At 39.7% G+C, this 13,755-nt stretch overlaps 1 protein-coding gene across 1 annotated transcript in view; it reads left to right on the forward strand.

Moving 5' to 3' along the window:
- The window catches only part of ttll12 (tubulin tyrosine ligase-like family, member 12), a 36,271-nt gene extending 23,836 nt beyond the window's left edge, over positions 1–12,435 (forward strand). Inside the window, exons 11-14 of the mRNA XM_080051428.1 lie at positions 2,000–2,081; positions 4,180–4,248; positions 5,860–5,998; positions 11,430–12,435. Coding sequence (XP_079907554.1) covers positions 2,000–2,081; positions 4,180–4,248; positions 5,860–5,998; positions 11,430–11,581 — 442 coding nt within the window. The 3' untranslated portion in view covers positions 11,582–12,435. The remainder of the gene's footprint in view (positions 1–1,999; positions 2,082–4,179; positions 4,249–5,859; positions 5,999–11,429) is intronic.
- The last annotated feature ends 1,320 nt before the right edge of the window (positions 12,436–13,755 follow it).

Consider the following 13,755-nt stretch of genomic DNA (forward strand, 5'->3'; position numbering starts at 1 on the left):
AGAATTCCATACGAATATTAAATCAGATTAAAACTGCTTGCCGGCCCCTCAGTGTTTCTGTTTATGCTCCCATTTGCCAAAACCATCTTTTCAAGCCTGGACAGTCAGATGCTGTGTTCACGGTCTGGAAAGACAGCGGTATTAATACATTTTCAGACCTGTACATTGATGGCAGGTTTGCGTCATTTAAGCAATTAAGCACCAAATTTAAACTGCCAAACTCTCATTTCTTCCGTTACCTTCAGGCTAGGCATTATCTTAAAGAAAATGTTCCACACTTTGAGTCTTCACCCATCATTCACCCTTTTATTGAGAATATTTTGCTCCCGCCAGATTCTGAGCAGCTGGTATCAAAATTTGTGAATTGTTTTTCGACTGTGGTGTCCTCAGAACATATAAGGGAAGCATGGGCTAAGGATCTGAATTCAGATATAACAATAGAGTTCTGGGAGGAAGCTATGTCTCGGATTCATTATTGTTCTATTAACTCGCGGTACAGGCTAATTCAGTACAAAGTGATGCACAGACTGCATTATTCAAAAACCAAACTGAACCGCATATTCCCATCAGTGTCTCCTACATGTGACAAATGCCTTTCAGCTGAAGGGTCACTGGCACATCTTTTCTGGTTCTGCCCTGCACTTCACAATTTCTGGACTGAGATTTTCAAGTGGCTTTCAAAAGCCTATTCCAGAGACATTCTGCCGGATCATGTGCTTGCTATTTTTGGTTGCTCTACAGGAACTTTTGGGTTGTCACATGATCTACAAGCTGCTCTGCAACTAGCAATGCTGGTTGCTAAGAAGCTCATTCTGCTGGTTTGGAAGTCCACCCGCCCACCATGCTTTAAACAATGGCTTAAGGATATGATGTCCGTTATACAGATGGAGAGATTGCGCCTTAATAAGAATAATCTGAAGAACAAACTCTTTTTGAGAATTTGGGGCCCTTTTTTGTCTCTGTGCCAGATTACTCCATCCCTATAGAGATTTCTAACTGTGTGAATAAGTGTGTTGTGTCTATGTATGTAGGTCTGAGAGTCTAATGATATTTATTTTTTAATTTTTTTTTTAAACTGGCAGCCGCAAAATGTTGCTATACAGTATGTGGTGACATGTTCTGTTTTGTTTGTCTTGTTACTGTTGTAAAATTGAAAAATTGAAAAATAAAATATTGAAAAAAAAAAAAAAAAAAAAAAAAAAAAAAAACTTTCACAGGTATCCTAGATATCAATGAAAGTTTTTTTGATTATCATGGATATTTTGTTAGAAAGTGGTTGCCCATTTGCTCTGATGAATGAGTAGTGAGTCTGGTTTGGATGGGGTTCATCACAATGTGAATTCAAAGTTCTGGTCCTGGATTTGGGGCTTGAAGAAGGACAACAGGGCTTCTGTGAGGATGTAATGCTCATTATATCTAGACCATAGACAACATGAAAGGCTAACTCAGGGATTCTGTAGGACTCTTTGTCAAAATTAGTGAATGAATCTCCTCGTAATCCGCTACCTGTCCGTACTGTGTGAGTGTTGAAAAGAAATCTAATGTATATACACAGTCTAGGCTCTGTAAACTGGCATGTTTGCTAGATACCATGGGCCCCCTCTGTTTACATACCCTTTGTTTACAGAGCCAGTATTAGAACCAGATATTTTTTTTCTCTTTTTTATCTTATTCTATTTTATTTTATTTTATTTTATTTTATTTTATTTTATTTTATTTTATTTTATTTTATTTTATTTTATTTTATTTTATTTTATTTTATTTTATTTTATTTTATTTTATTTTATTTTATTTTATTTTATTTTATTTTATTTTATTTTATTTTATTTTATTTTTCCTATTGCACCGTGGGTCAGAGATAAACAGCATTTGGATTCTTATGTATGTCTTGAATGTATCAGAATTGACAATAAAGTTTAACTTGACTTGACTGGATGGATGACTATGAAATGGAACTTTTTCTCCTGCCTTTACCTGCTCTCTGTTTCCCCTTGTCCAGACCCTTCTCCTTGGACCATTTGGATGATTACCAGAAGCACTTCACTGTCATGAACTATGCAGAGGGGGTGGAGCTTAAGCAGGTACATGTTTACAAGATTTCTTTGCCCGTTTGTTTATCCCACTGCTAATATCTATTTGTGCGTGGGGTCTGCAGTCACAAAAACAAGGTGAGGTCACTATCCTTTTCATTAGTTGACTTGGTTAATCAGGAAATGTAATGTCTCCCAAAGAGTTACATATACCGCATATTTTTTAAATACTTTATTTGAATTTCATATTTTTTTAAAGAACACACACACACACTCACACACACACACACACACACACACACACAACTGAAGGGGTGTGTACTCAGCCCAGCCCTCTACACCCTCTTCACCCATGACTGCGTCCCCATCCATCCAGCACCATAATCAAGTTTGCTGATGACACCACTGTGGTGGGGCTCCTTTGTGACAACAATGAGTGCCATGAGTGGTGTGTGGACAACAACCTGGTCCTAAACACCACCAAAACACATGAAATCAGTGTGGACTTTAGGAGATCCAAGAGGACCATGCAGCCCCACTTACCATAAATGGGGAAGAAGTGGAGAGTGTGGACCCTGTGAAATTCCTGGGGACATACATCACGAGGACCTAACATGGGCTACCAACATATCCAATCTTGTGAAGAGGGCCCAGAAGAGGCTCATCTTCCTAAGGAAGCTCAAACAGGCTGGTTTATCCACACTAGAACTGCAACGATTAATCGAAGAATCGATTATTAATCGATTACTAAAATAATCGGCAACTATTTTGATAATCGATTAATCGTTTAGAGTAAGTTTGTAATAAAAATTGTCCAAATTCTCTGATTTCAGCTTCTCAAATGTGAATATTTTCTGGTTTCTTTAATCCTATTATGACAGTAAACTGAAATATCTGTGTGTTTTGGACATAACAATACATTTGAGGACGACAACATGGGCTTTGGAAAATGTATTAACATTTTTCATCATTTTCTGACATTTTACGGACCAAAACACTAATCGATTCATCGAGAAAATAATCGACAGATTAATCGATTATCAAAATAATCGTTAGTTGCAGCCCTAATCCACACAGCTGCTCACAAACTTTTATAGGAGTACAATGGAGAGCATTCTCTGCCAGGGCTGCAGTGTGTGGCATTCAGGCTGCACAGCGGAGAGCAAGAGGGACTTGGCCATCACCCCCTCAAGCCCCACCCCTCCCCAACCCCCCTAACAAAGCATTAAGGACAACTCTGGAGCAGTAGCTCCCAACACCCACAACCCTGTCCACTCCGCCCCTTTTCATTTTTAATACATTCATATTATCCAGCATCATGCCTATAGCCCAACCACAATGTGCCCAGTGCCACTCTGGCTGTCTTACTTGTGATCTTCTTTCTCTCATTGTGTGTACTCCCTCTTTTAACACTCTCCTGTGTATGCTTAATTTACAAAGTACTACATGGCCTGGCGCCACCACCACTGCTAGAGTTTATTAGGTACAAACAGACTCGGATCACCAGAGCTGTTGCAAACAGGGACTGTGAGATTCCTTTCAGGAAAACTGCTTTTAGCCATAACACCCTTTCCGTTACCGGTACTGCATTATGGAACACACTACCTCCAACTATAAGGGCATGTCCCACACTGGCCTCTTTTAAGCGCAAAATAAAGACATGGCTTACTGATAACCAAACATGTAACCACATATAACACTGCACTGTATCGGCCCACTTTCTATTGAATTGTATTTCCTTTTTAACCAATACTTATGTTTGTCTTTGCTTTTTATAGAACCTTTTCATGTTATGTATTTATTGTATATCGTTTGTATTGCTTTTACTGTAACATCCACCTGCCTATGGACAACAGATGGAAATTAGCCCCTGGGCTACAATTTGGCACATTTACATGTTGGAATGACTATGTTTATCAATGTGCATTGTCCTGAAATAATTAAATAAAAATAAAATAAAAACTTATCAAATCAAGGCAAAGATAGCCCAAAATGAATAAAAAAAAACAAAGGGGTTAAAGTAAGTGTTGAATACATACATTGGCATCAGAATGCAAGCTCATAAATAAATGATTAAATATCAAAATGTCTGAAAGTGCATATTGTCAAAGTCTATTAATGTGCTGAATGACTGTCTCTCTGTCGGTAGGTGCACTACGATGAGTTTATCCCCATGTTTGAGGATCAGTACCCACTGTATCCCTGGAAGGAGGTGGAAGTAAGTCTGCACTTTTTTTATTACGAAAGCCCACATGCTGCTGTGCTGCATGCGCTGGACTGCAGAGGGTCATTGTTCCATTGTTCTCTTAAAGGAATACTTCACCCGTACGGAACCGGCTTTCTATCATTATTATAATTAGGGCTGTCAAGCGATTAAAAAAATTAATCTAATTAATTACAGGCTCTGTGATTAATTAATCTAAATGAATCGCATACTTATATGACACTTGTATGCCTCTCTCTCTCTCTCTCTCTCTCTCTCTCTCTCTCTCTCTCTCTCTCTCTCTCAACCTCTCAACTACTAGCGCCGGAAAAAAAACAAGCAGGCTAAATGACGACTGTCTATCTCCCACAACAGACAGCGCTGCACTGCCACACAGGTGTGCATAGCCTATGCCGACTCATTCAACATCGTCCTACTCATCATAGCCAAAAATATTGACACACACACACACACACACACACACACACACACACACACACACACACAAAGGAGGAAAAAAGACAGGCATATGCTAGGAAGAGTGAGAGGGGGCGGGTATGGTAAATGGTAAATGGACTTGTATAGCGCTATATCTCCGTTTATCACAGACTCAAAGCGCTTTACATTGTTTTTGTACACATTCACCCAGTCACACACACATTCATACACCGATAGCAGCAGCTACCACGCAGGGTAGGCTTAGCACTAGGGTACTAAGCTAACTAAGCTAACTATCGGGAGCAATTCGGGGTTAAGTGTCTTGCCCAGGGACACTTCGACATGTGGCAGGGAGACGGGGGATCGAACCTCCGACCCTGCACACCAGAGGCGAACTCCCTACCCACTTCTAACTCGACGTCATTGAAAATGAGGGTCACCCCTCAATTGGTCTCTCGAGGATAAATAAAAGTTAAATGAAACTTCGCCACTGCCGCCTGGGTGTCCGTTTGCTGTAGACGATCGCAGCTAGCAAACAAAATTGAGACACAGAGGAAGATTGAGAGTTGTTTTGAACCTACATTGTTAATTAGGCACCCACTAAATCAATGCACAGACACTGCGGAGAATAACATAAGACGTATTCCTACCTTCTTGCTTATTTCCCCGGAGCTTCCCATAAAACGTCCATAGAGCCCTCTCTATGCTTCTTTCTTCACTCTTTAATCCCGTGGTGGCCGTGTCCGCAAACTACAGGTGCAGCTCCGCTATCGTCTCACCTCTTTTGCACCGGGTCAAAGGGCACTATAGAAGTGCGATTAATCTGCGTTAATTTTTTTAATCGCGTTAATTTTTCTGTGATTAATTAATCAAAATTAACGCGTTAATTTGACAGCCCTAATTATAATATAATGAATGAGGTTTTTTTTCTTCCCTCAGTCTTCCCTTGGCCCAGTTGTGCTGTTAATCCTAACCCTACATTTAACCATGTGTGATGTCATGCATGGGAAACATTTAGGGTTAGACAGTGAGATTAAAACACTCTTCCTGCCTTTTTCTCAAGCTAGGATGAACCGATTTCTAAAATGTTTGCACATTTATACTACATAGGATCTCAGAGTTCAATACACCTTCATATTTCCACCGGTGAAGTAGGTCTTTAACCTGTACTTTCCCTCCTCCTCCCAGGCCAAGGTGTTCTCTGCCTTCAAAGAGCTGTTTGAGGCAGCCTCTTCTCGGCCCGCTCCGTACGGCATCTGTCCCTACCCTTCGTCCAGGGCCATCTATGCAGTGGACCTCATGCTGAACTGGAGCACGGGACAAAATGGTGAGCATTCTTTCGCTATCTAAATCATTAATAGAATAAAAGAAACATCTAGAAAAATTATTGTGTGGAGAAAAATCAGACAATAAGCTGTATTAAAACCAGCAGAGATTTTATTCAAACAATAGTCTCGCCGGAGGATCGCTCCGGAATACACGCACAAAGTCTGACAGTAATAGGCCTTTCACACCAAAATGAACCAAGAGTCAGTTCCAGGCTGGTGTTGGGGTCAGTTCAAAACTGGTTACAGCCTTATCCCAGTTATGAACCGGTTGGTTTCACATCGAACGGAGACAGCCATGGAGCCGGCAAGAGAGCAACGTCATGACGTCACTGTAAACGTGTGTGTACGTCGCCCGACGCCGCTGCTCTTGTGGCTAACGCTAAAGCTACCGCTAGCTTTAAGCACAACAACAGCGGCGAATGCGTCTTATTTTTACACGTGTTAGCTCTCGCTTTGCTTTCTTAACCAAACAGGACCCATACAGCGTATTCTCGCCGGTCAATTTGATCGCTACGTTCGGTAATTATGTTATGTTTACGTCTCGTAGTAGCGGTGTTTTTAAACATGGCGGGCATGAGGTTTTAGTTGGTCTGGTTGGTCAGGATAATCCCTCCCCCGGCCGCTGGCGCAAGCAGTTCACTTCAAACCCTGCTCAATCCTGGGGTATGAGTTGAACCGGTTTTTACGGCCCGGAGCAGGCTTTCTGGCGGTGTGAAACCAAAACACTGGCTCTAACTCCGAACTAGCCCAGAACTAGCGCCGATTTTGCGGCGGTGTGAAAGGCCTATAAGAAGCCATGTGGAATAACAGAAACAGCATGTACTTACTGGACATAGGAATTGCAGCAATATGATTGGTTACATTTTATGAAAAGGTACAACATCACACAAAAGGCTAGAGACAATAAAGGCAGCGTTATGATTGGTCAGAAGGGGTAAAAAGACAAGGAGTCAGGAATTCTCCGGGCTGGCTGAATTTCACAGCAGGGGATTGACTGGAGGCAGACAATGAATAGGGTGCTGCTTAAGCCTTAGCTCACCAGAGGCTGTGTAATGTGCTCTTTATACCACAGTTAAGGGGCAGTGTTCAGATGTCACGTTGCATTAGCATAACATTCATTAAGCCTAGACTTTACTGAATGATTTTACTAAACTGTTTTTTTTTCTATGAACAATGTATTCAAAATAAGAGTGGGTAGGACCAGACATTTTTTTAACTTCTTCCTACCCAATATTTTATTATTTACTTGTTTGTGGATTTTATGTTGCTGCGGATCCCATTTGTTATTGTTTTGTTTATAGCTTTTAAGTTTTACTTTGTGATTCTGTTATTCTAACTTGTTCAATAAATTGACAAAAATCCAAAGTACTCTTATAAGTGTATTCAACCATGTTGAAAAAACCCAATAATTGCAAGAATCATGAAAGTACATCTAATTAAATATATACGCTGAACTGCTTAATGTGAGACATTATTTTATGTATTCTTATATTATCAGTATGGGCTGGCGTGGAAACTGAAATATTAGTGTTACTGTAACTTTTCTAATTTCAATATAAGTATGCTTTCTTTAAAATAACGCACAGAGTCAGGATTCAGATTTCATCATCCGCAGAGACTTTAGTTGAAACTTGAAAGTGAGTCAGTTACCATGTACACACACATAGTATAGCAGAGAAGTGACTGAAGTCAGAAAAGGATGTTACAACTTTTATACCCATACTGGCACGTATTTGTTTGACCTGGTGCATGACCCTGGTCATTGAGTTTCTGGGAAATGAGAGGGATGAGTTTTAATTTGACTGATAGAGAGATGTTCCCAGGACAAAACATACTTGTCCTTGAACCTATCTGTTTTCGCTAAAGTCCCCCCCCCCCCCCCCCCTTACATATGTGTGTGCCAAAATTCCTCAGGAGGCAGATTTACTCCTCAAGGCTAAGAGTAAAAACAAGATTTCACAGTGGTTGTCCATCAGAGTTCATCGTGAGGTGAACAGAATGTTTAGTATTATAATATATAAGGAAACAAAGTTCCGTTAACAATAAGTTTGTCTAGTGGAGATGAGTCGGTAATCAAACACCAGATTTCACAATGTTCCAATTCTCAGTAGAACTTTTAAGAGTCAGCACATCAACATGTCACAGATAGGGCCTGCAGCAGAATGACTGAAGAGAATCAGTCAGATTTCACTTTATAGCACATAACACAATGACACATTACAACTGTAGACAACACAGTGGGGTAAATGTGTTCTGTTAGAGCATTGTTTAACCTTGCTCCACACTGTCTGAGCCTAGCATTCCCTTATCTCTGTCATAACATCCTAACTGTTCCAGCCTTATTTAACAACACTTCAACCCTCTACCATTGAACACATACCCAGTAGCAGGTCAACCCCAATCCAGGTCAAATCTATTCACAACGACTTTCACTTGTATTTCATTTTCCCAACAACATATTGAGACATCATTACAAATACACAGGCACAAGTTCTTTTCTGTCAGGATGTCATGAGCTCGTCCCACGCGTTGTGGTGCAAGGAATTTTGTTTGAACAGTATCTGGATGTGCCAATCCAATACTGCTGTTGCAAAGAATATTTTGATAATATGTGTGCAATGCTGTGATTTTTATATTGCACTGACTGTCTGACTGACCGCAGCCAGACAAATGACCTATTACCATGATAGAAGAGTTTGACCATACCATGCCCAACCCTAGCCACCCTTGTAGGGCAGAGTTGTAAGCAAGCCAGTAGCTGCAGACGTAGTGGAGGGTGCTGGGTGTTTGGTTTGAACATGTGCTGATTGTAGGCTGGACCTGAGCCATTACCATGGTAGGCAGCTCCCAGTGTCCTGAAGCATGTTCATGCAGCCCCTGATAGCCAGAGCAGGGTGTGGAGGAGCAAGATGAAAGTCTTATTATAGCAGTGAGGTTGGCAGTGAGGGAAATCTGCTCGTCTAGTATCACACCCAGGGTTCCTTTCACTAAACTAGGTTGAAGTCTACAAACAAAACTAGAACATCACACCATTTAGACTAAACAGTGTGGCTTGACATAGCAAACAGAGCCCAATCAAGCAGAGACACGGCCATTTATTATGTCAACATAGTCAGGCTTATGCTAGAAGTCTTGTAGTTAGCTTCCCCCAGAAGTAAGCATGCACACTGTATTCAATTTATACAGTAGTTGGTGAGATTAACAGTTGCTCTGTATTCATGCTCCAGTTGTCACAATGCGGTCAGCTCAGCAGGTGTCTCTGCTGGATGTCCCTAGTTATAAGGACAAAGGGTGACAGAGCTTTTGCTGTGGCTGCTCCAAATCTCTGGAACAGTCTTCCCCTGAGTCTGAGAACTGCCCAGTCTATTGACCAGTTTAAAACGTTGCTGAAGACTCACTTTTTTTTGCATTGGCCTTGAACACAAGTTGAGCTTTTCGAGACTCCTACGTTTTTTATTTTCATGTATCTTATACAGTGCCCTCCAAAAGTATTGGAACAGTGAGGCCATTTCCTTTATGTTTGCTGTAGACTGGAAACATTTGGGTTTGACACCAAAATATGAATATGAGACAATAGATCAACATTTCAGCTTTCATTTCCAGGTATTTACATCTGGGTCTGATTCACAACTGAGAAGATAGCATGTTTTGTAAAGGAACACCACATTTTTAGATGAGCAAAAGTATTTGAACAGATAGACTTAAAATAAATTAAAGTGAATAAGACTTGATATTTTGTTTCAAATCCTTCGCTTGCAATAACCGCATCAAGCCTGTGATGCTTTTCCTTGAATGTTTGAGCCCCGACCAATCTGTCAGTCTCAATACATCAGTTATACTTCATATCAGAACTATGTTTTCATGCTAGTTGGATCGTTGATTGTAAAACATTTAAAAACACATCATCACAACATCAATTGTGAGGTTGTTTCAGATGCAACAAACACTTTAACCCGTTTGATCTTCATGAGCTGGAACATCTGATGCCTTAAAATGTACATCCAGTTGACTGCATATTGCACATTTTGTAAATATTGTTCATCACATTGCACATTTCAATTTAATTTCATTTAATTTACTTACATTTTACTTTCTATTCTATTTTATATATACCGTTTTATTTTGTACCCTTGCACTATTTGGTATTTAGAATGTACTGTTTATATTGTTTATCTTATTCTACTCCAGGGGTTTTCAAAGTGTGAGAGAGTGAGCCCCCCCCCCCCCAGAGAACATTTTTAAAATCCCTGTCTGTTTTGAAAGATCTTCATCATTATTTTACACATTTTAAACATCTTTGTGCGTTTTTAAACACATTTCTTTAAACATTTTAACATCTTTATCAAAGTATGTTTTTGTTTAGCTTTTTTGAAAATACATTTGAACATCTTTATCCAGTGGTTTAATCCTGCTTCCTTTAAGCATGGATAGTAGTGACTGAGTGTGCAGCGGAGTGAGAGAGATAGGCAGAAAGACTTGCCCAAATTATTGACTATTGTTAAAAGTCATTCACCCACCCAGTGTTTTTTCGCTAGTGCCTCCAATGTCCTGCTGGGTGAAATTAGTAGCCGGCAGAGATCCTGACCCTCCTAGGGGGATCCAGGGGTATGCCCCCCCGGGAGATTTTTTTTTTACCTTTTTGAAGTGAAATGCATGAATCTGGTGCACTTAGGAAAATAGAGGCTAAATCTGAGGAATTTTGTGTGAACAAATATTTTGGAGACACTGGGTCGGATGAATTAGAAGCTATTGATGAAAGACACATGGATTTTCCATAAAAATATTTATCTAAAATAAAATATTATGCAGGGTCCCCTGGGTTGGGCTTGGAGCTCTTTTTCTTTAACGAGATATATTTCTCTGTAATATAGTGAATGCATTTAAATGCAGTGAGAGGAACGAAGCAGAAGAACTCTTGTCCAGCTATCTTTATTTCCACAGACAAGGCTGAAATAGGCTATAGACTATACACAGTGCATGGGAAACTGAGGGCAGCCCCATTTCCAAATGTTTTCAAATAAACTCAATACACACTGTGCATGGACGTGAATGTGACTTGATCAGTTAACCTCGGATTATCTCCCAGATGATCTGATTTAATTATTAGGCTATTAACTATCTAGACCAAAACATTGTATTCCTTTTTTGTAAGATAAATTACATTTACAAACATTTTTTTTTTTTTTTTTTTAAGTTTTTTCACATATTCATCCACGCCCCCCCTGCCACAAATACGCGCCCAAACCACTGTTCTACTCTATATTTATTTTATTGTTCCTATTGCACTGCGGGTCTGAGATAAATTTAAAAAAGCCATTTTGATTCTTATGTATTTCTTGCATGTATAAGAATTGATAATAAGGTTGTTGTTTTTTTACTTTGACTTTGACCTTCTTTCCCCTTGACTGACATGTCATCTTGGTTTGTCAGGTGAGCGGGTGATGGAGCCTCAGATCCTTGAGTTGAACTTCTGTCCAGATTGCGCGCGGGCCTGCCTCTACCATCCCTCCTTCTACAACCACATGTTCCAGACACTGTTCCTGGATCAGCCCGAGGACTGCCCAGTCAAACAGATACTGTGAGCAAATCACAGACGGGAAGAAAAAACATAATTAAAACCATAAAAACAAACATTGGGAATGATTTTTACATGCTCTGCCATTGTTGCCAGGTAAAACATTCAGCTCTCTGTGCGTTCCACGTGCAAAATAGACCCGCCCCCTTTGTAGTCTTCTCTCTCCTGATTGGATACAGGATTATTTAATGTGACCTGTGTTTTGAACCGAGCACACTACATGAGGGATTGCTATAAATATAGAGCGCTGTTACACGTGTATTAAAAAAAAAAATAAGTATCTTCTGCATTAACCAATTTATGAAAAAAGGTTACTTCTGTTGCTCAGTTCCTCATGAATCAATTTGTTTTAATTTCAATGAAATTATTCCAAAACTGCTAGTGATATGCAGCATAACAACGCTGTACAAATGAAAAGCAATAAAAACAAACTTTGTCTAAAATAAGTGGACTTGTATCATACATTATTATGGAATAATAAGTGTTAACAGAATTTGATTTCTCTTATGATTGTATAATATTTTAATGCTGTAACAATCATGCTTTTTGCTGTAAACTTGTTCTCAGTAACTGTTTCTTTGAGTGTCAAGGTTTGACCTCACAAATATGCAACTTGCTCATTCTCACAAGGCGAGGAGCACTGAGGAAAAGGGAGTAAGGAGACTCCCACATTCGGTTATTCTCCACGTCAGCAATAACCTTGGACACACAAACCAAATGGAGGCGCATACACATTATTTGAGACATAAAGCCTCTTCATTTCTGTTGAATTCTTTGTCTCGACATGCATCTGAGTCATGTGTGCTCAACCATGTAAGACTTGTGCTGCATTGTCGATTCCCTTGTTCTGCTGTTGTAAGTAAAAACGACCTGCTTTGAAGTCCTGCCTGATTCAGATTATTTTATTAAGACACTTGGTTTCAATACATGAGATACAAGAATTCTAATAACAATAAGTCTTCGGTGCTTTCAAGCACACCGCTCCCCTCACACACTGATGGGTGCTACATGTGACCGGCTGTCAGCTTCAGTCGTTTGGAGAGGAAGTGAAATAGGTGAATGAGGAAGAAAAGAACATTGAGACAAGTAGAACAACATGTGTTTAGTTGGGCAAAGGGACGTGTGAGGAAATATGAGACAGTTAGTGAGACAGTTCCCTTTGAACTGTCTCACTCTTGCAAATTTTAACTAAAGTCTCTGCAAATGCTTTTGAAATCTGACTCCTGACTCTTTGTGCATTATTTTAGAGAAAACGTACTAATATTGGAATTAGAACAATCCTTACAACATTGTTAGAACAATTCCACCAACATAAACTGACCTGGTTTTATCTAGTGCCGCCCAATTTCTTCCCTAATAGAGCTCTCATTATATTGGTCCATTTCATCACTCAATTTGACCCACCTGATTGTGTTTACCTGCTCGATTTAACCAATGCAGCTCAGGGTTCACAAACCTTTTCACGTACAAAAGTTGGCACATCATTTGTTTTATCTGGTTTAACAACTGATTTCCGGAAGAAAAAAAATGTTGAATTGATAAACAAACATCTGTTATATCATATAGAAAAATACTGGTATTGATACGAATGAATTGATAATGATTAAAATATGCTATGCTACAGGGACATCTCCCCCAAACTCATTATAGTGACTGCACTGATCACCATCTCCATAAGGTAACAGACTAACAATGCACAAGTACCTCATTCAACCACACTTTAAAAAAATTTAACTATCCTTTTAAGTGGGTGGAACGGCAAAGCAAATGTAGAATTCTATCTCAATGGATAAATAAATCTAGGTTGGTTCTATACACTAAAACAGCAATATTAAAGCAGAGCAAAAGCAAGAGACAACTTTGAAACCCTGCCACATCCCATTCCCCCCTCTGCAGGACTTCTACACTAGGAGCTGTACCAGCAGAGCCAGACGGAGTGTCAAGGATCCCCATCCCCCCTAGAAACACTCTCCCTGCCTTCCATTCCCCATACTTCCCTACTATTAAGTATTAAGTATGCCAGAAAAAGATATAGGATGGCCCAATACATGCATGTCAATTGTAGTATGCTGAAAATACCTAGATGCCCCATTAACTCCAATTGCAATTTGGAGTATTCGTCTTTATTCTTGACATTTCTCGACATAATAAAAAAAACGTCCTTATTTTTTCTCTCCCGTG

The sequence above is a fragment of the Ammodytes marinus genome (genome assembly GCF_949987685.1).
Source record: "Ammodytes marinus genome assembly, chromosome: 22".
Lineage (NCBI taxonomy): Eukaryota > Metazoa > Chordata > Actinopteri > Uranoscopiformes > Ammodytidae > Ammodytes > Ammodytes marinus.